This window comes from Centroberyx affinis, unplaced genomic scaffold, assembly GCF_046629955.1.
Source record: "Centroberyx affinis isolate AG114_WGS23_722 - 3 ecotype Tasmania unplaced genomic scaffold, CSIRO-AGI_Caff_v1 ptg002684l_1, whole genome shotgun sequence".
Taxonomy (NCBI): Eukaryota; Metazoa; Chordata; class Actinopteri; order Beryciformes; family Berycidae; genus Centroberyx; species Centroberyx affinis.
In genome coordinates this window covers 153,838-179,480 of record NW_027280866.1, presented here as the reverse complement: position 1 = coordinate 179,480, position 25,643 = coordinate 153,838, and the positions used below count along the sequence as shown (strand labels likewise).

Here is a 25,643-nt window from a genome sequence, read left to right as displayed (position 1 = left end):
CGGCACCACCAGCAGCTTGTCTAAACTGTCTGATGGATGATGGATAATTTGTGAAGCACTTTATTCTTTTCCCTTTTCTTTTGGGGAAGAGGGGAATGGTAGTCCTGTTTTCACACCTTTGGTTGGTTAGGTTTCGTATTTCCCTTATATTTTTGGTGGTTTGGTTTTTGGTTTTGGTCTGACTGCCCACTGTGTGTTTGGCCAAGGCGCTTCCCCAGGCTTCTGTTCTTTTTGGCTGGACTTCCTTGTCCATTCAGGTTTAGCTCTTTTTCCACATTCTGGGATTATGTCTTAAAATATGTCGGAAAATAAACATTCCCCTTTTTTTCAAACTTGGATTGGAGTCTCTATATGTTGCTGACCTCACTGGCAGAGCCATAGTTTACTGCATACCAGGACTACGCTTTTGTCTTTGTTTAGATTAAAGGAATAAAGCTTTTCTGTGCAGTATTTGTTAAAGTGTTAGCATGGAGCCTGCTATCACTCAACATAGTGTATGTGCATGTTAGTATGGAGCACCAGAGCCAATGATCTGCCAGGGACACATGAATGATTTTGGTGTCTATGTTCTCATCACTAACAGGTAAGATGACCAACGGGCCGATCTACCAAAAACCCCCTTAAGAAAGTGAGAGAAGCGGCAAGGAGCCTGACCGGTGTTGCTTCCCGGCGAGTTCCTGAAGGCCTCGTAGAACTTGGAGAGGTAGAGGACCATCAAGAGCTTGTCTGGCTCCGGCTGCGCGGCCATCTCCTTCCCCGTGGTCACCGGCTGGATGCTGAACTCGCGCTCGGCCACGTCAAACGCCAACTGGTTGTTCCCCGCCACGTCTTCCTCGTTCAGGGAGTCATAGTCACTGAGACGAAAAGAAGGTGAGAGAGAGAGAGAGGGAAGGGAAACGGAGGAAAAGAGATAGTGAGAAAGCATTAGATTTAGTTTATGGTGATGAGGAGGGATGAAGGCCAATCAGCATCATAATCACCATAATAATTCAACATCATTAATTCAGCAGGTTTAGATATTTTATCAAGTAGATAAAGGAGTGATCAACCACTTCTTACCTACTTCCGCTACATGCACTGCATTGAGTCATCGACTTCCTCAACTTATGAAAGAGTGACAAATTGCCTTATCTGACAGGTGAAACCTGGGACCATGGAAACACACCATGGCAACCATGTAAACATCCCATCACCTCTATATGAGGATGTGAATCATGTGTGGGCAATCGCAGTTACCTGCCATGACGAGGATGGCAGTGATGTGTGTGTGTGTGTGTGTGTGAGTCTAGAAAGAGATGATGTCATTCCAACCAAGCTCTCTGACAACATTCATATTTGCTTTCTCAGCTGAGTGTAAGCAGACGCTATGGGCAGAGTGCGACAGATCAAACAAACGTCAAGCTTATTGCATCAAGTAGGTCAGTGTGGAAACATATCTCAGCATGAGACAAGGAGGTCAGTTTTGTTGTACTATCAGTTTGTGTGTATGAGTGTGTGTGTGTGTGTGTGTATAATAGTTGAAGCAGAACTGTCCCTCTCCTATTTACTGTGGTCGTTTCTCCACTTCTCTATTCATAACCACCCATAAGGAGTCTATGCACCAACAGCACACAGTCATTTGATGTTGAAACTATTCCAACTAACAGTACAATCACTACTGTGGTTCTCTATCACTTAGCTAAGAGAGGAACGGTGTGACAAGAAAATCAATGTTACGGTTCTTTGCTGTTCTCTTCTCTGTGTCATAACAACAAGTAGTTACTTGAATTGATTGGTAATATACTACACTTACCATGTATTTACCTGGTAAACACCTCATACTGTAAAAGACTGTATTGTAAAAGAGTGGGTGGCTGTAAAAGGAAGTATTACCAGAATATACTTTTCACTTTCAATCAGGAAATTTACAATAGAACACCCAAGTTTCATTCCAAGAAATAGAAATAGCTTTGACAAATATGATTCTTGTTTGAGAACTGGCTCTTTTCAAACTCGTTGTTGTTCATTTTATTAAGCTGCCCGAGTCACAGATAGGGCCGGTCTGGACAGGCTTTCCGGAGACTGGTGACTCTTCACAAGTCAACAGAAACCTGCCCAGAAACCGGCCATGAAATTCCCACATTTCCATACGCCATCTGGGTTAGTGTGTCTTTTGCATTTCACCCCTTTTATGCACTGGTTACGTGTTCGTGTGTGTCCTCTTACATCAGTTCGGGCCTCTGGCGGTGTATGAGAGCGCAGAGGGCCAGTCCATTCTTCCAGGAGGAGGTGAGGTTGGTGACGTCTACTCCTCTGTAGCCCTGAGTCTGCTTCTGACACCAGGTCAGCAGCCGGCCGGGACGCACCTCCGACTCTGCAAGAGAGGAAGAGGAACGGCACATCAGTCCTACCGTCAACAAGGTCCTGTAGAGCTGCTGTAGTCAGACTTGCAATTTGATCCATGAATGGTTTAGGCTGATAACGTTTTCTACCTCAGGGCTGAAACTGGACAAATTTAGTGGGGCTGAAGCTCAGTATAACATATTGTGACAAAAATGAAAAAAGGCCATGTCCTATTTTGGGTTCCCACCATTGTTTAGGAAGCACTGCTATTGAATTGTGTAATTGAACAATTAAACGATTAAGCAAAATGTGCAAAGAAAATACAATTCCACAGCAGGTTTAACAGACTTTTTTAATGTCGCTGCCATCAGGGAGGGACCTCCACGATATTGGCATGGATGACACCGACTATCCGATATTTAATAGAAAGCCAATATATCGGTCTAACCCTCGTACAGGTCAGCACATGTCTTTGTGAGGCATTGTGTTTGACCCTAATGTGGTGTAATGTTATCCGACTGTATTGTCTGTAGCGAGGTGTGGCGGCCTGTGGCGGCAATAAGGCTTATGTTTCCCCTCAAGAGGGGATGGTGGTGCATTCACTGTGAGTGGGGGGGGGCAGTTTTTTTTTCCAGTATTTCACTCTGACTTGATGCAGCATGTTAATGTTCTTTGTTGAAACTCTTTAAGACATAACATGATACGCTACATTGCTGAGTCGGTGTTGAGTACTTTATTTAAACAGTGACTTATTTTAACTTCTAAAAACATCAAAGGAAGCAGTAATGAAATGTTAATGGACCTGTGGACGCATGCGATCCCACTGGTGATTCATCGGCTGATCAGATTACCATTACAACATGACAGGGAGCGTTGAGACTAGAATACTATCCCGTCTGAGTCGTTGGCAACAATCCTCACTGTCATTACTTTGTCTAAAGATATTTTATGTGCCTATAATCTGTCTATTATTATGGCAGAGTGAACAATATGTGGCCATGTACACAAAGACACGTTTTTACAGGCTGTCGTTTTCAGTTGAGTTTGGGAGAGAATCTAATTGCCAGTCTGCATGCAAACACAGTCTCTGACTAACTGCCTAATGGCTCATTGTCTAGAGACAGATTTAGACAACAGATTAGACAGAGGAGTGTCAATGAGGATTAGTAGAAACCATTCATTCACGGCCACATCATAGCTAATTCCCCATGCCGTGTTGTCTCATGCCTGGTCCACAAACAACAGAACCCATCAAATCTACTCAAAGAGAAAAGGGGCTGTAAGTGCAGTCATGCTTTACATGGTCTTATATGATTTATTCATTTGTCATAGCACAGACAACCCTTGTTTTGAGTACATCTTTCTATTGTTTGGCTGTCAACAAAAGCTGAACTGAAACAAATAAAGCCACAAACTACAGCCAGACACTTGTATAGTAGGTTACAATGATCTGCTTTTTGGAGTAAATACATGAAAAAACAACCAATATCAACTTTATTTTTCATTATTTCAATGCACTATATGAAGACAAATGTGCGCATCAGCCATTAAGAATTGAATCTAAAATTTTTGAGCTTGGACACATAAGATGCAACACGAACAGTGGGCGCAGTTGTCATTGATTTCAAAAGAGGCATTCCCTCCATGGCTGATGGTTCCAGTGGAGCTCGAGGGTAAAGGCGTGTTTGGGTAAAGAAACATGCAAGACTCAGTCAGCATCTCACCTCTTCTAGACAGGTTGACTGATCTGCGTGTGGGACCTCCTCTTTCCAGGTGACAGGAGTCCTGTTGGCCATCTATGAACAGGTGACGCACCTGAGAGAGAGAGGGGGAAAAGTGAGGAGGAAGGGGCAAGAGATGCAGGAAAGGAAGAGTGAAAGAGAGATGGAGAGACAGAGTGTGGATGAAAGGAAGGAGAGAGGAAAGAAAGATTGAGAGAATCAGAATAGAGGTTTGATATTACCTGGCAAAATGGAAAACCTATCAAATGAACACATGCTCACCATTGTGAGAGGATTTTAAATTAGATTTGATGAAACTTTAATGATGCCTGTGGGGAAATTGGGTCATTGCAGCAGCAATGAATAGGATATAGGTAAGAATAGAACAAATAGAGGCTTAGCAGTATCACAAGTTTCCTAGCAATCACATCTGGCTCCATCATGGAGGTCCAGTGATCTTGGCTGTGCACAAATAATGGCTAAATATATAACAAGCAGGGTAGAAAAAAAGAGATACCTGAAAAATATTGTTGTGGTTTTGTTGTAGGTCAATTTCAGTGTGACACAGTAAACTTGTCAAACAAGTCTTGTCTTTATCCGCAGTCTAAACACTCTTGAGTTACAAGCTTGAGACGAGTCAGCTCAGTTAACCTGAACAAACTGTTAGCTAGCTAGCTAGCTAGCCAGACAGCAGGCTAATTTACCGAACATAACAATAACATGCACCTACTAGCCACTGCTAATACTAGCTTATACTAGACATGTTGTGTGTTAACAACAAGACAGCAATGGTTAGCAAACCAAATACTATTAGCTAGCTAAAAAGCCAACATTATCTAAATACAAATCAAACCAGATGTAGGTTATTAGTGGCGGAATGATCAGTTATGTCACCTGAAAGCAGTCTATAGAGAGATAGTACAACAAATAATTACAACAAAAGAACATATTGAGGATAAAACAATAGCATTTTTTGTAATGATTTCTTGCATTATCTTCGATACTCTATTTGCTGAAGTTTTAACCAATTCCTTGCTGCTGCCAATGATCCAATAAGGTTAAAAGGTTCCCTTCCTTCCCTTGTTGCCAGGTTTCAATATGAGCAAATATGCGATTGTTCATTTAAATGCAATCTAACTGTTGGGCTGACCTGGTGTGGCCGTACACAGCTGGAGTTGAGGTTGGGGTAGCGGGTCACAGGGTCGATGGTGTACTGCTCAAAGTTTTTACTGATGTTCTCTGTGGTGGTCTGAGGCAGCAGCCGGTAGAGACTTTCCCTAGGGAAAGACAGAACAGACACAAGTGAGATTCAGGACACTTAGGCTTCATAAAAACTACAAGTAATACATTGTAACTGCTAAATGCAAGTTCTCTTCCAAGGTAACTATAATATGACAGGTTAGGAGTGAGAACGTAATCCAACCAGGAAACGACCCAAAACATCATCGATCATCTTGTCATCCCTCCATTTCTCTCGTTTCAGACAGCATCTCTGTTGGACTTTCGCCCTGAGCTCAGCACCTCACCGTCCCTCTTCACACCTTCTCCCCTTCCCTCTGCTCCCTCCTTCCATCCCCCACGCACATTCCTCCCTCCCTCCATTCTTCAGACTAAAAAAAGTGTTCCACGTCTGCCCAGTCACGCGCCCCTCGCTGTCCTCCTCGATGCAGCATTACACTTTGATGGAGCATTTTCAGCACACACACACTTTCATTTACTTTCAGGGGATGGATCTAATGTGCCTTGTTTATAGAGGCATTAAAAGTTCTTCCCACTCCTCTCATCTCTCCCTCGTACCATCGAAGAACCCAAACACACACACACACACACACCACATACCTCTCAGCCAGCATCTCCAGAGGGGTCCTGCCCTGTGCCCAGCCCCGGACCATCCAGGCTGTGTCGAAGGCCGCCAGAAAACCCCGAGCACAACCTGTACCCATCGGCCAGAAAGGCTGCAAGCGGAGAACATACCGTGAGATCACACAACCTGAACCCAGATGTGGGCGGAGGACAGAACGTCAAACGGCGTCACCTGTACCTCCAGCAGACTGTCCCCCACCAGCGCGACCAGCAGCTGGTGCCCGTGCTTCTCCCGGATCAGGGCGGCGTTCTCGGAGGCGTACATGCAGGTGAAGTCGAACATGGCCACGTCGGGCTGGCCGTAGTGGTTGATGGCGTAGTCCAGGGACGGCAGCTGGTAGTTGGTGCCGAAGTCGGCCGCCTCGCGCGCGTAGGAGAGCAACGCCTCCTGGTTGACGTTGTCGTTGCTTAGCAGTCGCTCCGTTTCTATGTAGTCCTGTATGGAAGTCGGGGGGGGGGGGGGGGGGGGGGGGGTTACAGGAGGGTGAAGGGCAGTGATGGAGTGGTGAATGAACAAAAATCAATTATAGTTTCAGAAAAGCATTCATTTATTATTATTATTATTTAGGTGGGTTTACCCTCCTCTACATCCCTGGTTAAGGGGAGAGGAATGATTGGCAGGTTGATTGGTAAACTGACTGATTTCCCTCATGATGAATGTAGGTAAGAAGAGAGAAAGAACTGATGAAAACAAGGCAACAGTAACAAGGCATCGTGTCGTCCCCCACGAATGATGCAGTCCCCCTCTGAGCCAATAGGAAAACCAATATGTCACCTTGTTGTGACCAATCCATAGTCCTTACCATGACGAATTCATAAAATCATGCAAAAGATTTTTACAGCAGGAAGCACACACTGATGGAACTAAGTTAATCAGTATGTTCTATGAATCTGTGTGCTATTATGAGGATGGGGGCTTTGAAGCCTTGAGTATGTGTGTGCACACACATACACACAGCTGAGGCAATGAGATATCACTCTGCACCAATGGGGCATGTGAGATGAGAATGAGACCACTGAGGGCATGCCAACGCATGGCCTCAACACGTGTGTGTGTGTGTGTGTGTGTGTGTGTGTGTGTGAAAGAGAGAGAGAGAGAGAGAGCGAGATAGAGCGAGAAAGACAGAGATTGTGAGTCAAAGTCTACAGCTTCGTGGGCATATGTATGCCTCTGCATATATGATTCAGTGCCTTTATGCGTGTGTGTGTGTGTGTGTATATATATTCAGATAATTGTCTTGGCAGGGGCTGGGTGAGAGGGTTAACAGCAGTCTCCCTAATTTGATCCAGTCTGTGTCCTGATGGCATAATAATAACCTCATTTATCCCGTCTAATCTCTGTAGAGGGCATGGACTCCCACTGAGAGGCAACCTCTGACTCATGGCGTATGTGTAAGTGTGTGTGTGTGTGTGTGTGTGTGTGTGTGTGTGTGTGCGTGTGTGTGTGTGTGTGTGAGAGAGAGAGAGAGTGTGAGTGTCTGATTAGAGCCCTATTTCATTAACATCCCCATGGAGGCCCATCATTCAGTGCAAAAGCAAGCTAGTCACTGCCCTGGCATGCGTGCGCACACACACACACACACACACACACACACATTCCTATCGGACCAAAAACACTTTGACTCCCAGTGCTAATCCCATATTTCTTGTCCTGAGAGCGTTTATTCTCAGTTCACTGCTAGTGGCTGGGAGCTGGTCCTTTATCCCAACCAGGCACAATGGTATGGCTTTAAATCCTGCAACCCAATATGTGTGTATGTGCACCAAGTGTGTGTTTGCATGTGCATACATGTGCGTGTGAACTCACGTTTATGATGACCCCTTTGTCCAGCAGACTCTGCTTCTTGGCGGTCATGACAAAGTAGTGGGTGTGGTCTTTGTAGTAGACTATGTTCTCCAAGTCGATTCCTGAAAACACAAGCAGAGAAGCCTTAAGTTACTTTTAGTGCTCTGGGAATGAGAAACTGGGGTGGGAGAAGCAAACAGAGAGCGCTGCATGGTGTGTAACTAGAGAAAAAGGAGAGGGTAAACTATGGTTGGCCTGGGCCTGCATGCAAAGCTCACACAGAAACACCGTCATTCTCTTAGGGACGGGACGGTATTTCGAAATTCAATATATCGCAATGCAGAAATGTGACAATACGTATCATGGGGCAGAAAAAATAATCGTGATATTCGCTCCATTTTATTCTGCTGTAGTAATCACAAATGAGACGCTTGACCATCACAGTTTCACAAGCTCTCCATCCAAATTACATTATTTGCACTTTGTAATGACATTTTTAAATTGTAGTTTACATTCTAGCAAATAACTAGAAATAACATAATTCTTCAGTCATACTTTGTTGTCACTGAACTTTTATTTATTACATCGTATCGTGGTTGTATTGAATCATGAACCCCGTATCGCATATCGAATCGTGAGATAAAACATATCCTCCCATCCCTACATTCTATACATAACACACATATACTCACCCGTCTCCTCCTTGAGTTCGAGGAAGAACTTCTGGTTGAAGATGAAGGCCACGCCGCTGATCTCCTCCACCTTGGCCTCGGCCGTGGTGTTCCTGTTGACGAAGTTCGCCGTGATGGCGATGGCCAACTTCCCTCGGAACTCCTTGCGACGGAAACCTGCAGAGAGGCGGGAAGAAACCTTGGCATTGAAATCTACAGAAGGGAAACTGAGCACGATATGTAATCATTATTGAAGCCTGACATTTCGTGAGGTATAAAAGTCACTTGGCATAAAGATGGCATAGTTCAGGCAATATAAACTTGATTATACAGTCCAACTTTGTTTGAAGCTAAGAAGTCGAATAACCCTTCCAGCTACAGTAAGACCCAACATAAGGCGAATTTCCTCTCACAGGTCATGGGGTCACAAAAGCCTCTGGAGTTGACCGTTTAAGGAGGAGGCTGTTTACAATTGCTGGAGTCAATTACTTTATGAGTCAGCAAACATACGCAGCCCACATATACTACACACACTCACACAGATGAGCACAAAACACACACACATAACATTAAGTAGAATTTGTCCCAGTTGGGTACGCCTGGACATAAAGCTCACAAGGCTCACACACAGTTCATAAACCAACACACACACACACACACACACTCACACACAGTTGACCCCACATATTAAGCCTCCATCTAAAGCTATGTCAACAGGAAATGCCTTATCCAGCAGCTGAAAGCGGCATTGCAACACCTCACCTCATTTCCAGTAAAAACAATGAATAGTGCTTTGACCGCAGGCTTAAAGTCAGTACTAAGCCATACATAGAAGCTCGCTAGCTTATGGCACTATTTCAAATGTTGACATATGAACATTAAACCAGACAACAGTGGACTCCCAATCACACTAACGTTTAGAACCACACCATCCCTCCAGTGCACATCACCTACTGTACGTCATTTGTGAGTGTGTTTTCTCCCCCCTCACCGTCTAAAGTGTTTCTGCGTCCGTCGGCTCCGATCACCACGTCAAAGTCGAACTCAGAGACAGGATGGTTGGAGGGCCGGATCTCTGCTCGCCACCCGGGACCTGAGGACACACACAAAAACCCTGCTGGACACGTCGCAGTCTGCGGTACATCAAGTCTTTGATTACTTTTTTAATGATCCCTTACAAAAAGTCACATGTGAATTCAAAGCACATGTGCTTTTTGGACACATGTTGGTTTTCATGTGTTTCAAATGTGAAGGGAAAAAAAAAAGAGACAATCACAGGTGAAAATGTCATTTTTATGTGTGAAATGTCACATGTTCACATAGGAAAATGTGTCTAAAGCGCACATGTGCTTTGAATTTACATGTGGGTTTTCACATGTGACTTTTTTGGGGTATTTTTTTAAATGGTGTAACATCCATCTACCCTTTCAAGACAGCATAAGTTGACAGTGAAAGGAAAGATGGGAGAAAGGGAATGCACACTAATGACATAAGATATCATTTAAGACTCATTTCAACTGTAAGTGGCTCTGTCCTCTAAGCCAGCGACTGCATGTGTGGTGGACTGCTAGAAGTGATAAAGTGAGGCAGTTACCACACGACGCATTTAGGACATCCAGCAGATCTCGGGCCCCTTGGAGTTTGCTGATAGTTACATTTTAGTTCTATTTTCCCCTCATGTTCTATCAATAGACTTGCTTAGTATTCCACACACTATGCCATAAATGCTGCCACCGCAAATGTATACTACCTCTCCAGGAAAGCTTCAGATCACTAAAACACAAGTTGTGTGCAGGCAGTCCTTTCCATATATAGTTTAGATGTGCAAGGCTGTGAGTTGCGTGTGTGTGTTTTGAGATGTCTCGTGTGTGTGCCCTGGTTGAGGGTTTCTGTCTCCCTGTGTGTCACTGTCACTCATCACCCTTTAACATACAGATAGTAACACATAAACACACACACACATACACACAGACTTACTGTCGTCACACTTTTGCTCCGGTGGCTCCAGAAGTTTGACGAACTCTACGTTGACATGGATCTCCACTCCCAGAATCAGAGACACCTTCAGCAGCATCAACTGGAGCTGGCGGATACCTGGAGCGGACACACACACACACACGTCCCAAAAATGTGCACACATACAAGCACACAAACACACAAACACAGGAAGAAAAGCTTACCATACAGGCAAAACATGCATGCTGGACTAGGCCTAGACCAAGCTGCATGTACACCTAATCGGCATTTTGAATGGGAGCAACTTGATCTGTGCATTAAATGCAAAAAGTTGGAAATATGAGTTCTTCCAGGATCCCAGTGTTGTGCAGGAACATACTCAAAAGCAAGTATGGTAAGTGGTTTTGCATGCCTATACTGTGTATAAATCCCTTTAAATGAGCTGGAGATCTTAAAAATAGAATATGATTACAAAAGGTAGAGTGCAGACTGTATGTTTTCTTTGTGGGCTCTAGTTATGATAAAGATTAGGGGACACAAAGTTGGAAACCATGCTGCTAAAACTCGCTTGACAAGCCGGGCAGACAGCGGATTAAATCTCTAAGCAAATATATCCATATAGTAGGGCAGCAGCTGGTATTTCTGGTGGCTTTCCAGGCAGCAGTCGTGGGAGGAAGACGTGGTTGGATATGAAGTTGATATAACAAGTTAGGGCAATGAGACGTACAGTCAGATGAGATATTAATACGCGACACAGTTGCTAAAGCTGGACAGGAAGACGAGGCCCGACGGAAACATCCCACAAGGGAGATACGGACTGAAGAAACAAACTGCAGCAAACTAGGCTACTGGAAAAACTGCTCTCATAGGTTACAGAGACACGCAGGCAGCAGACACTGTCCCCATCGTGTCACAGTGTTAAATATAGAGGAGAAATGAAAGCCGCAGTGTGTGTGGCTCTGGTTTTGTGGCGACACAATGTCACATTTATCTGCACAGTAGTGATTTGACAAACACACGGTAGGCCGTATTTACATTTATGGCTCCAGTGCATTTTGCATGATATCTAGTTTAAAGCAGGAAGCAGAATGGCAAGAAGAGACACTGCTTGACCCAGTTTTGTCAAAGCAACAGGTATGAATTTTCTCTAATAGTTAAAACAGGAGAAAAATGATGGGAAAAGAGAGGAAGAGTGAGAAGTTCAGCTTTCAACTTCCCCATTCTGCTCTATAATTGAAAGATTGGCCTTCGACCATACATTACTTCTTTGTGAAACATCATGACATTTTGATATGCTGCATGTCCCGGCTCTGGCTAAATTGGCCATTTACTTTTGCATCTAAATAGTTGTTTAGAGAGGCCATGTGACAGATGAGCACTGAGCCTAGCACCCATGCATTGAGCTGGCTTATGGGAACAGGATGTGGTCCCTGGCCATGAGCTGTTCACATTTCAAATTTAGCTTGGTTTTAATGTATCCAAGTTTGAATACAGAAAGCGCTTCTGATTTAAAAATATCATGAAAGAGTAAGGCAAAAAGAAAAACCTCATTGCCACACGGTCACTGGTAAAAAAGTATTTAACCCCTAACACTTTTCTTTTCTGCATTGTGTGGTGCTACAGCCTTTATTAAAATGGATTAAATTAGGATTTTTGGTCAACAATCTACAAAAAATAACCTATCATGACAAAGTAAGAACATGTTTAGAAACATTTTTGCAAATTAATTTAAATAGGCTACAGAAACATTTATAACTATTCAACCCCCTGAGTAAATTGTTTGTAGACGCACATTTGGCAGCAATTTCAGCGTCAAGTCTTCTTGTCAAGTGTGCATCAACATATCAAATTATGTATTCAGGTGGAATATTTGGAAAGGTTTCTGAACCTTTCATTTTCCTGAACAACTCCCATTACAGATCAACGACGTTCTGCTGCAACGACAGAGACGGACACTCACTGATGTGGTCGATGGCGCCGGCGCAGAACTTGCCGTAGAACTTCTTGGCCCCGAGGCCCCTGAGGTCGTGGATGGTGTAGGGCCAGAGGTGCAGCACGTTGTTCCTGGAGAAGGTGTCCCTCTTCTCGATCACCACCACCTTACAGCCCAGCAGGGCCAGCTCGATGGCTGTCCGCAGGCCACACGGACCCCCGCCGATAATCAGACACTGAACGGGGTTAGAGATGGAGGACAAAGGGGTGGAGATGGAGGACAAAGGGGTAGAGATGGAGGACAAAGCAGCAGACGTGAAGGATAAGATGGAGAATAAAGTGGCAGAGATGGAGGACAAAGGGGTAGAGATGAGGATAAGGGGTAAAGATGGCGGACAAAGGGGTAGACATGGAGGATAAGAGGGTAAAAATGGAGGACAAAGGGGTAGAGATGGTGGACAAAGGGGTAGAGACAGAGGATAAGGGGGTAAAAATGGAGGACAAAGGGGTAGAGATGGTGGACAAAGGGGGGTAAAGATGGAGGACAAAGCAGTAGATATGGAGGACAAAGGGGTAGAGATGGAGGATAAGGGAAGACAGAGAAGAGAGAGAAGAGAGACAGACGGGCAAACACAGACAAAAAAAGAAACAAAACAAATAGAGAAAGCCAGTTAGCATATGGGGACTCGATCGTCAACAACATCATGAGTGAATACAAGTCACAAATTATACAGAAATTGTGTACGTTTATAGGGTCAAAGGGGTTGAAAGCAATATTTTAGCAAAATCAGATTTTTAGTATTGTATTGTTCTTAAAAGAAAGAGTCTGGTAATATCTTTGTGTCTGCTTATAGGTTTCATATCCTCTCCTATTCATAATGTCAAGCAGAACTCTGACTAACTACACTGGACTGCATGCAGTCATGTACTGCATGTCAGTATCACACACACTTATGAGAGCAGTAATAACCATTATACCCCAATGACGAGGACACTTGTCTTGTCATATCACAGTTGCTGTATGAATCATTTATCAATACAACTCTGACAGTAAACTACTGTAGTCATCCATTGGTGTTAGGGACAGTGACAAAAACACCGAGGGGGGAAGAAAGAGAAAAATGTGATTCTCTTATTCTCCCATAACTGCAACATAGGTAATTTATCATTGTACTGCCTTCAATCCCATGTTGTCACCCAACTCTGAGCCATGAATGCGGCTAGACATTTTGTGTGTGTGTGTGTGTGTGTGTGTGTGTGTGTGTGTGTGTGTGTGTGTGTGTGTGTGTGTGTGTGTGTGTGTGTGTGTGCTCTCAGTTTCCCAGGCATCATGCATGGCTGCCGTTACAGCATCTGTGATGAGGATTTCTCTCAGGAGAAGAAATTCAGACACAGGCCAAGACTCCGCTGAAAGATTTCAGCTGAAACAAGCCAATCAGGATCAAAAGTCAAACTCATTCAAAAAACTGATGAGCCATAATGTTCCATTCATGTTGCAGCCAGACACTTGACCTGAGAGAGACCTACTAAACACAGTTGTGTATGTGTTCAAAATTCACAAGGGAGTAGGTGAATTGTAGTTTGACCACAGATTTACCCTTAAACATATTGAAATAAAAGGGTATTCTTTTCACAATTGATAAAAAGGGAGGGCCTTTCATATAATCTGTTTCTACCAGCCATTTACAATAGGCTCCAAGTTTTTAATTTCCAAGAACACTTGACCTGGACTGCCAGGAAGGGACATGGCTACATACTGGTCAGTGAACTAGCAGCCAAACAAACCCACCTCAATTTGTTTTACATATAATTTTCTGGGCATTTATGCTTTGTTTTGAGCTTACAAGAGCTCAAGAGCTTTGCTTATGCTCACATCACAAACACATGATGATGACTGCATTTGAACTTGTTGCACCCCAGAGCGCCAATGGCCCCTGAACTTCAATTTTTTATACTGACAAGAAAATCAAAACAGAAAAGGGAGAAGTACTAGGGGTTTGTTGCAGGACAATGTTTACAAAAAAACCACACATTCTCTCACATTCTTCCTAAACATGCGGTTAATCCTCACATAGCTGGCAAATTTGCAGTATGTGACTGACTGCACCCCTCCTGTCACTGCACAAATACAGAACGATGAAGTCTGGATTAAACATGTTATATAACCATACAGCATTGCCGGTACAAAAATAATTATATGTATTGCCAAACAAACTCAGACTAAGCTCCCATAAGAAGTGAAAATATCCCTCTGGCTACAACTACACACACACTTTATCCATGTCTGGACTGGGAGGAGAGAAAAGAGGGGGAAAAAGACTGAAAAACAGAAAGAAGGGATCCAAGAAAAGGGGAGCGGAACAGACTGTATCAGTATGTGGAATGGGGAGGGGAAAACGAAAAAAGCTTCATCTGGAATGTCTCGAAGACCCACCCTGATTACAGCCCGCGTCTCATTTCCAGGTCAACACTTTGCCATTTTACACGCTTATAGGGAAAATTTACTGGCAAAACAATTACTACAGGCTTCTGGAAGACGGGTTACATTAGGAGTAGAACAGTTCATTGCATAAATCAGTTTTTAAGACATATTCCATGTGGCAGAATAAAATTAGGAAAATTAAGCGACAGAAAATAGCCAATTCATCTGGCATCTGCCCTAAGTATCCAATTGATATTTATAGATAGAAAGTACTAAATAGAAAATAGAGCGACCACCCTGCTACAAGGCCTCCATCTTTCTCCAAATAGCAGTTTTCTTTAAAAAAACAAAAACAAGGTCTGGGATAACCATTTAGCGGTTATTTTTGGGCAAAGCCTCCCCCTCACCCCAATCTCCAGTGTGCAAGTCTCTAGCCTCCTTCCCCTCCGGACGTCTTATCTTCTCCTTTAGGAGATATGAAGTCATCCCAACACTATGCTAAACACTCTGGCGACAATACTTAGACATACATGGTCAGACAATAAGACAGCTCCGCACATCAAGTTTTTGACAAATAAAGTCGTACGCTGCCACATGAAATATGAATACAGTAGGATCTTGTTTATCAGGAATGATGGTGGTGATGTGAAAATACACCATATTCAAGACTCAGTGTAGACCATACAGCATGTTCAACTAGCACAGCTACTCTCATTTGGTATAAAGGTTCTCCCTAAACAGTTCATATAATTACTTAATCCATAAATTACTGCAGCCTACGCTTAATACTGAACCTATACAGTTAGCTGAAGACACAAACAGTAAAACTTGACTTAGTTACCCTGTCAAAAGTTAGGATTACTAACCACCTGTTGCATAGCGCAGGTTTATTTGCAAATAATCACAGCAATAATCCACTCACATAAACTATTTTCATAACAAATCCACACTAGGAAAGGTCCTAGATGGCTAATTGAATAAATAAATCCCTCCAAATACCTCCATGATATAGCCTTTAACAAGGGTAAGCAAATCAGCTGCATTTATTTATGAGACAGAAGCTTATCCAAAGCATATGAGCAGGACTCTGATTTGATTCAAACTATGGCTAATGTCTTAACATTACATTCTGTTTTTCATTTACTTCTATCCATTTGAAGAGCTCCATTTCTTTAATTTTAAGATCGATTGGTAAGATGCTGTGAACAGACTACCATTATGTCATGTGAATGGTACCATTAACCAACTCAGACTCTCTTACCCTGGTGCCCTCGCAGGCTTTAGCATGGTTGTACGCCTTATGCTCGGCCCTTTTGTCCAGTTTGGTCCACAGAGCCTTGACCTTCCAGGTACTGACTGCGGCCTTCAGGGAGCTGTAGAAGCTGCTGTAGTCCAGAGGATCCAGCTCCATCTGCCTGCAAAGGATGCTGAAGGCCTGCAGAGTCCCTTTGCAGGTGGACGCCTGGACGAAGTTCTCGAACAGCTGGCTGGCCTGCGCCGTGCGCTCGTCCTCCGTCTCGCCCATCTCCTCCGATGGCACACCGTCTTTAAGTCTCCTCTAATACTCGCTCTCTCCGTCCTCTCCCCTCCTGTTCACTCCTTCCCCGCTTCGTCTAAGATGTGGCTCGTGCTGCCATGTTCAGCCGGTTCTGAAAGAGACAAATAACAATGCAGATCTTTAGAAACAAAGGGACATGAGAGACTGGGTTAAGAAAACAAAATAAACCCAGAATCAGGAGATAGGTCAAAAGGATGAATTAATTCAAAGTAATATTGGAAAAACCTTCCATGTTTCTAACCTCGGTTAGCCGAGTGTTTCTCTGCAGTAACCAAGGACTAACATTTTATAAACACAGGTGTCGCTAGTTAATTTGATTAGAAACCAACAAAATAATTACTACAGGGCTAATCAGATAATTAGGCTACACTGCTGAACACTCAATTCTGAATTCTGAATAAAGTAAATGACTCTAGCTTGTAATAAAATCACTTTGAATCAATACTCCACTTTGCATCACGTCCTTGAATCATTCTGTCAGGGCTTGCAATAACGATGGTGTACGTCAGTGGTTCTCAACATGGGGTCCGGGGACCACCAGGGGTCCTTGAGGGAGTTCCAGGGGGTCCCCAGCAAATTGATGAATTGTTAAACTTCACCATTAATTCAACAAATTAACACAATTAGAAAATGTAGGAGAATTACTTTTTTGAACATAGTTTCACTGTTATCTCTCTACCTACAATACAGATAGTCATGGGATTCTGCACAAAATCATATCCAATAGTAAAAATATTATGGGTTTGAGAGACAAAGTCTTATCAAATGGGGGGTCCGGGGCCCAAATGTGGACTAAATTAGGGGTCCTTGATATGAAAAAGGTTGAGAACCACTGGTGTACGTTATCCTTTGCCTATCATGCTTGCACGGCATGGTGGAAAAGTCTGAAAGCATATCAAGGAGAGGTCACATTCCAAATGTAAGGAATGTCTGTAGCTTGCACTGGAAATAAACTGCAGAGGTCAACTTGTTGCCCCATATAGCCCGAGTGCCATGTCCTGCAATCTATATGCAGTGCCTAGGGACACATACTGGTTGTGCTGCACATATTGCTTGGCCATCCATCTCTACAGGCCTATAGCCTCACACCTCTGGCCAACAACAATAAACTTGTCCAGTTCAAACAGTCATCAACTAAGCTGTGCATATTTTTTCTCCAGCAAAGATGTTTTCTCCCTCCAGCTCCATTGAACGCCTGATGGGATTATGACCGAGTGTGCACATGGAGGGGTTCAGCTGAGCAGTCATGGGAGCAACTAATGTGGCTGCAGGAATACATACAGAGAGAGACAACCATACAGTTATAGTCACTCTCCTACACAAACAGGCAGCAGTTGGGTGAGCCACGAGGATGCAGAAAGAAAAACAAGAACCCTGAAATACACCAGATTTACATAGCAGACTAGACCCACTGTCTGTTGACTGTACAAACTGTTCCATCTCATAGCCCACAGCGCAAGAGGAAGTTGACCCACCATCAGGAGAATATCGCTTCCCCATTCCTTCAGTCAGAGTCCTAATCTCTGACACATTTCCTTATTCCTTGTTCCTGACTGACTGCTGATTGGTCGACTGATGTCAATTGACAGCCGTTTTGAAGTTTTAACTGAAATATCTTAGCTTTCAAAATGTCCCTCCATGACTTTTCCCACTTTCTGTACAAACCAGTGTTAAAAGTGACACAAGGAAATAGTTCCAATTATATTGACGCCCCTTTAACTGAGAGCTAGATTCATTGGCCTTTCTGGTGTTAAAGCAGAAATGCACACCAAAACAAAATTCCTATATACTTTGACAGTTCAGAATTTATTAACACTGACATCTGCACCCCAAAGCTAGAAACATTAGAGTCTAATCTGCCATGTTGTCCAGTCAGAAAACCTGAAAGCCGCCAACTGGCTTTGTGAACTCAGACGGTTGGTTTGAGCTTTCACATCCAGAGGAACTTAGTTTTACTGTAGTGGTAACAGTTATACACCAGAAAATGACCCTAGGCGATGTGTGTGTGTCCACAAAGTCAGTCACCTATTCACTGTCAGTGGAGCAGATCCAGAATTTGTTTCTTGATGACGTCAGAAAGGGAGTACCGGCTCTCTTGTTTCTAACTTTAGGGGAGAGGTGTTTATGCTCACAAATCTAGAGCGACTCGTCCAAGATCACAGGAGAAACTTATCTGAATTCTCAATGAGGGAAAGGATAGAATGACTCGCTGCCTGACGGACTGACCGGCCCCGTGACTCAGCAACCGTGTTTCTACCGAGGCTTTATCTGTATACAGTTAGTATAACGCGCTGCACCTCGTTTTAATCGAATAATCGCTTTTCAATCCCCCAACTCTGCCCCCACAGCAGCCTCCCGAGGCATTTGGAGCTTAGCGTTTCATAGATAACATCTCTGTCAAAGTTAATGTTGCAGTATCGGGTCCCGATCGCTTGAAACCTATCAGTATTATACTCCCTATTACAGTCATGGAATCTCCTGTCCTGGAGGAGGATAGTGTTTCACGCGCACACACACACACACACACACTCAAATACATGCATCACACACACACAGTTTCTACCAGAGCTGAAACAAAAGAGCCTTGATCTATGAATCGCCTGAAAACTTGCGTGTGTGTGTGTGTGTGTGTGATAGCGAGGGTACATTAAAGTGCAGCTTGCACAAGGATAACGTCTGGCCAGTCCTTTACTCTACTCCAGCCTGATACCCACCCCCTCCTCTTTCCCCCGAAACACACACACTTTCCCTTCAAGTCCTTGAGTGGCCCAGAGGGGGTCTCAGGTCTCTGCTACCTAACAGTTTTGGCAGCAGACAGTAGCCTCTCGATTACTATTACCCCCCTCCACACACACACACACACACACACACACACACACACAGCTGTAACCCTTAGACCTTTCATGCTGTTTCATACCCTGCCCAGACACAAAGTTTCACAAACCCTTGTTCCTCTTTTCCTACAGTATATACCAGCGGTTCAAATCCAGATTTGACCTCACCCTCACCCAAGTCGCAACATGCACAGTATTTGATGGCCTTCTTGTATGATGATTTAGTGCTTCGAGCAGTCAATATGTTTGGGTGCCTTGGAGGTTTATTGTTCACTGAAGAGCGCCTCTGCAAAATAGCTTGAGAATAACCGTCTCAAATTATTCATCCTTTTGGATCCTCTCCATATTCCACAAGCCTTGGGAACTGTAGAGATACAATGAGCTAGAAAACAAAGAGCTTAGAGTCATTTGTAGGCTTGGGCTGATATTTGATAATATCGTATATCGTGATATTTTGGATATTGCCCAAGCCTAGTCATTTACTTCTGGATAAGGTCCAGATATCAGCTCAGAGACCAAGTGCTCCTACTTCCTTCTGGCTCTGATGACCACCCATGATATAAGTCCCACTGACCCACAGAGTCAAGAGAAAAATACACTTGGTCTACTTGGCTTCACTTGAAAATCCCAAATTCTCAGATATTTATTATAGTGGAAAATCTCAAGGGTTTCAGCTGCAAAGTGTGCACAGACATACACAGAGCTAGAATGCTATAGGAAAGTTCACGGCCTTGTTAAGCTATATATAACCTCAACTGGGAGGGTGCATTCTGGGAGTTTTGGTACAGGAAGTGGTTGGCATGGTATCTCTTTCCACATTTTTGTTTGTGTGTGTGTGTACGTGTGTGTGTGTGTGTGTGTGTGTGAGAGTGTGTGTGTGTGTGTGTGTGTGTGTGTGTGTGTGTGTGTGTGTGTGTGTGTGTGTGTGTGTGTGTGGCACGGTATCTGACTTCAGATCAGTCTGCTTTTCCAGGCAGGCTCTCAGCTGAGCGGGAAACCCACACAAGAAGAAGATGGTTTCCTTAGCCTATCTAATCTGATGTGCAGTCAGTTTTTCCTTTCAAATCCCATGATCATCCATAACGTATACTATAGTAGTATAATGCAAATCCCCATTTAAGGAAAACATGATTATAGATAAATAACATCTTATCTTCCTATCATCTGGCTTTTGAAACTCCAACACATCAACTAGTGTCTGTACTGTAGGATCATTATAATTCCCCTATAAGTCATTACACAGGAACAATATCCCATTTATAACTTACAGTTTCCTAGATATGACTAAATGACTTTAGGGAACACTATACACAGCCGCCTGCCCCTGCCAGTCATGCAAGCCTATTAACACTGAGCATTCATAAACTGTATATTTATTCCTGAACACTGAATGGATGACTTGCTAATTAAACAAGCCATTTCAATAAGTTCAGTGTCTATACTGGTGATGTAATGTGCAACATAAGAACCTGTGAGCCGTAACAAAATGCTAACAGCATTTAAAGGCTACTGGTATTGTTAGGAAGGATGTAGTCCTGTTACAGCGTTAGGATTAGTGTGACTGCCTGCCCAACAGTATGATGCAAAATGATGACGCAAGGTGAAGCCAAGGGTAGCGCTTCATTTACGCCGTGGCACTTCCTGGTCGTAAGCCAGGTTGATGGCATTGCTGCCTTCTCTTTTTTCTCTCAGCTGTGATCTATTCCCTGCTTCTCTTTTCCATTTCATGCCCAAGTGTTCATTATAGAAAAACACTCCTTTTAAAGCTGCAGCTGATGTCACCACCTGTCGTACTCTATAGAAGGTGACATCATCTGGCACCAAAGACCAGCCAATAGAAGAAGGCCAGTTCAGTACCCTACTTTTCACCATTAGATGTCAGGCTTCACCACTAATTTGGGTTTGGGGTTTAGTTACTCTCTAAGTTCCTTCACGCAGCATCACAAAACTAGTTCCGCCTGCCATTTGTTCCTCAGGACAGAATGGAAGAGAAGTTACTTGTAATATTATATGATGCACCTTTGGCGGAACACCACAAAAAAAATAAAAAATAAAGAGAGCAGTGGAGAGAAGAGAGGGCAAGACGTTCTGATTGCACTGTTCTGATGCTCCTCTAGAGCCACAAAAGAAACATTGGGACCTTTTCACAAACGCAAAAGAAAATGTTTCTTATTGTAGACTGTGATTTGTAGACTGTGATCCAAGCCTAGTCCTCCTTCCACAGGAAAAACCTAGTATCATCATTCCTAACAGTGAGCCACATCAGCTGTGGTTGGAGGGACGGAGCCCAGCTGACATTCCCGAGCCCGAAAGACCTCTACAGCCTAGAATTAGAGAGATCCGAATCCTACATTTTACAGAAGGAACATAGTACAGTATGTGTTGCCAAGTCCTCTAAAACTCTCCATCTGCTGCAAGAACTTGACCAAGCAGCTGTCCCAAGTTCCGTCTTTACATGGGACGCTCTTTCCTCAACCAGAAGCCAAAACAAATAAGTCAGACAAGTCATGTTGGGAAGTGAAGGGAATCCTGATACACAATGTGGGATTAGGTTACCAAGCAAAGGAGCTGGAGTGTACAGGTGACAGGAAAAGCGGGAGAAATGTGTCACTGGGTTACAGAAGACAATGAAAAGCCACACTGCAAACCCCAAAATGACCTTGTTTTATAGGCATTGATACACCTTTTCATTACGATCTGAATATAAAAGTGGAATCTGTTTTTTTCCTAGAAAGGAAGCAGAAGACGGGATCTGCAACACATTTTATTTTCCAGAAGACAGTGTGAACAAGAAAAAGGAGCACACTCACATTACCTGGAAATTAAAGGTAAAGATCTAAAAAAAATACTTAAAACATAAAACTTAAAAAAATAAACCTCTTTATGAGTTCAGATATTTAGGTTGAACTACAAACTGTTTAGAGAATCAATACACTTTGAACGAAGGAAGCAATATTCTTACATTTTGGTCCGTTTCCTGGTTTGTAATATGCAATGTTTCAAACCAGAAAGTCCTCTTTTTCATTTTGCACGTCTTCTTGTGAACCCTGCCCCTAGCCAAAGAAATGTAACACGCAGAGATCCATCAAAACAATCTCCCTCTCTACACATTCCTACATTTTGACTAAGGCGTTTGTTTCCAATAAGGGGAAGCTGACTCCAAAATAAATATGAAATGACGCAGCTGTGAACTTCTGCCTCTGTGCACACTTCTAGTATTTGCAGATGAGCTTGAACTCAGTCCAACCATATATTGTACGTGTGAAATACAGTGTTTTGCTGTCAAAGGTATAAGAACAGAGTGAAGAGTAGAACAGATTGTCCATAGACTGCAGCCCTGTGTTGACCTGATGTAACTTGACTCAGGCCTGAAAATTCAAACCTGACCACATCCTTAAAAAAAAACTCTACCGTTACCCTAACTGAGTCCAGCAATAACAGAGGCCAAAACGTTTCCTGAGGCAGAACTTTGAGCCTGAAATTCTATTATCATGAGTTATTTCCCAACTGTAGTTCTGAAATTGAACTCAACCTGAACACAAGCAATTAATGGGGAAATTCAGTCCGGGACTATTGGATTGGGTTAGTGCTGTCGAGTTGTACGTGTACTGAAAGCCAAAATAAGAAACAGAGGTCACTGCCAGATGACTGTTCTTCATCCTAATGGCGTGACTGTGGATTTCTGACTCCTCAGTGACAGTTCACCACATGCTGCTCTGGGTTGCAGACATCTTTAAGATGAGACAACAGGGATGAAAATGGTTTCATCCTGGGTGATTGATCCTTTGGTGATCACCAGAATCAACTAGAAAATAGTCAATTTCTGCATTTTATACCAGCTGCATCCAGTAGATCAAGCACAAAGTTTAACAAAAAAGAGCCTTTTGCTCAAAATGACATACTCCCTGTAATTTGACATGCTGTTTCTTAACAAAAACAGCTGGTAATTGCAAAAACCATCACCACTTCACCACCATACACATAGTATTTTGTCATTAATTCATCAAATCCCTTGGTAAATAACCAGCTATTTAGTTATTCATCAGAATGAAGTAAGAAAAATCCACAACACAGAACGTGTTTGTACTTGTGTCTATATTCAGCATATGAAATTTCATTCTGATAGGATGAAAGGAATCTCAGGTTCCTGACACAAACAGCTCTCATGTTAAAGTACAGTACAACACACATGGAAAATATTCACTTTGATACAATTAAGGCTGGGTCAAAGGTCACAATGTTTGTTTTATAAGTTAGTAGCTTACAACATAATTGGCCTTTAGTTGTGTAAAGCCAATGGTGGGTGTGCGTGTGTGTGTGTGTGTGTGTGTGTGTGTGCATGTCTGAGAGAGAGAGAGATCAAAGCCGAGTCAACAAGTTCCTGCCCAGACAGAGTGGATGCCAGGAGAGAGAGGAAAAACAGGGAGGGAGAGAGGAGGGAGAGAGCGAGAGAGGGAGAGAGAGAAAGTGTGAGGGATTCTTTAGTTATTAAAGTGGAATTCAAATCCGACCACAGTGAGTTCAGACTTAGCAGGGAGACGTGCTGCTGCTAAATGTGATGCTGATTAGCTCCAGTGGCGGCGGCTTCCCCTCAAACAGGAAATATTAATGGCTGGAATGTCAGAGAGCTGAAGCATGTACCTGCTGCCTCCCTCTCAGAAACACAGACAGAACAGACTGCTGCATCACACACTAAAGGCCTAACAATAAATCACAGTGCCATGCCGGCTTTTGCTCACAGCGGCAACACTTTTAGCTGGCAGCAATTTTAAAAGCAGAAAATCCAATGTTTCCTATAATTAAAGAGTAACTAAACCTCAAACCTAACTGGTCTTTGATCTATGTTGCCGGATGATGTCACTTTTTTATAAAGTACAACAGGTGGTGACATTACCTGGCACCAAAGATCAGCCAATAGCAGATGGGCGATTTCAGTAGCATGTCTTTTACCATTAAAAGTGATACATAGCCTCCCGTCCAATAGCAACGCAGGGTCAGAAACAAATGTTGTCTAATGTCAAATATGCCATGATTTCCAATGGGGGAATGCAGACAATTAGTAACGCCGCGCATTCCAATGTAACTGAACTACAATGACAGATGACATGTCAGAATCAGCAGATAATTCATATTAGACATGACACTGGTTAAGCTCTTCATCTGACTTTTACTTATGGGAAACCTCACTCAACAGCCATTTTTAATCTTAAGAGAAAGGTAAGTTCAGTGTTTTGCAGTCTCCCATATGCCTCCTGCTGCAGTGAATGGTGATTTGTCAGTTTGGAGAAAATATGCAAACATGTGACTGAGATCCTCAGATACAAGATGGTGAAGATACCCTGTGTGTGTGTGTGTGTGTGTGTGTGTGTGTGTGTGTGTGTGTGTGTGTGTGTGTGTGTGTGTGTGTGTGTGTGTGTGTGTGAGGGAATGACATCAAAGCAAGCGTAATCGCCACACAATTTAGGTCATTTCAGTCCCAGCCTACCACACAGCCCTCTACAAGCAACCGTATAATACGTTTATTTCAGTTACTAAATAACCTAATTTAATGTGCTGAACACCATGATTTAATAGATACAGGGTAACAAAGTAGTGTACTGTTATTAGCCTACTTTTCTTAACTCCGTGCTTTAGCCTCTTTAAAACAATCAGCATCCCAAATTCACATCAGGGAAAATTTCAAGCTCAACTTCAACACAAGCTTCTCTGGAGGAAATTGCCCTGAACTCAACACTCTCCAAACTAGGGTTGCAAAGGGGTGGAAAATTTCCGGTAAATTTCCGGAAAGTTTCCGGTAAATTTCCATGGGAAGTTAAGCTGGGGAATTTTGGAAATATTCCAAATTAGAAACTTTCCATGGGAATTATGGGAATTTATGGGAATTAATGGGAATTAATGGGAATTAACTGGGAATTAACTGGGAATTGAGGGTAATTTAATGGAAAGGTATCATATCCAAGCATAAATATTTGTTTTGTTATAAGCAAACATCCATCCAAAATAATACAATTAAAACAGATTTATTTGTAAGTAGAACTTTATCAAGTGTTAAATGGTAACACTTTATAATAACCATCATTAATAAATGGTAAATTGATAGTTAATTAAACTTTAGTTAAGTTATTTTACTGTTAACAAACAATGAAATGATCATTAATAATGTTTACTAATTATTAGTAATGCTATAATTGATGTTATTTTATTATTAGTTTGTGTAATATAAAATCATTTGTTTATAAATTATATATTGTATCATAGCTGATAAGAGACGGTAAAAAGGGTAAAAAGCTATGATACAATATATAATTTATAAACAAATGATTTTATATTACACAAACGAAAGATAAAATAACATAAATTATAGCATCACTAATAATTAGTAAACATTATTAATGATCATTTCATTGTTTGTTAACAGTAAAATAACTATTAACTAAAGTTTAATTAACTATCAATTTACCATTTATTAATGATGGTTATTATAAAGTGTTACCTTAAATATTTTATTGAACAATCATTTTCATTGAAGAACAAAAACATGAATGTTGAGTTAAATATTACTCATCCCCCCCCCCAAC

The 25,643-nt window shown here is 42.6% G+C and overlaps 1 protein-coding gene across 1 annotated transcript in view; it reads right to left on the bottom strand.

Moving 5' to 3' along the window:
* mical2b (microtubule associated monooxygenase, calponin and LIM domain containing 2b) overlaps window positions 1-25,643 on the bottom strand; it is a 57,515-nt gene that overhangs the window by 21,668 nt on the left and 10,204 nt on the right. The window contains exons 2-13 of the mRNA XM_071535250.1: window positions 15,935-16,322; window positions 12,280-12,487; window positions 10,341-10,457; window positions 9,355-9,456; window positions 8,385-8,540; window positions 7,714-7,814; window positions 6,085-6,342; window positions 5,883-5,998; window positions 5,194-5,320; window positions 4,047-4,137; window positions 2,206-2,353; window positions 655-854 (exon numbers count right to left, since the gene is read on the bottom strand). Coding sequence (XP_071391351.1) covers window positions 655-854; window positions 2,206-2,353; window positions 4,047-4,137; window positions 5,194-5,320; window positions 5,883-5,998; window positions 6,085-6,342; window positions 7,714-7,814; window positions 8,385-8,540; window positions 9,355-9,456; window positions 10,341-10,457; window positions 12,280-12,487; window positions 15,935-16,198 — 1,888 coding nt within the window. The 5' untranslated portion in view covers window positions 16,199-16,322. The remainder of the gene's footprint in view (window positions 1-654; window positions 855-2,205; window positions 2,354-4,046; window positions 4,138-5,193; window positions 5,321-5,882; window positions 5,999-6,084; window positions 6,343-7,713; window positions 7,815-8,384; window positions 8,541-9,354; window positions 9,457-10,340; window positions 10,458-12,279; window positions 12,488-15,934; window positions 16,323-25,643) is intronic.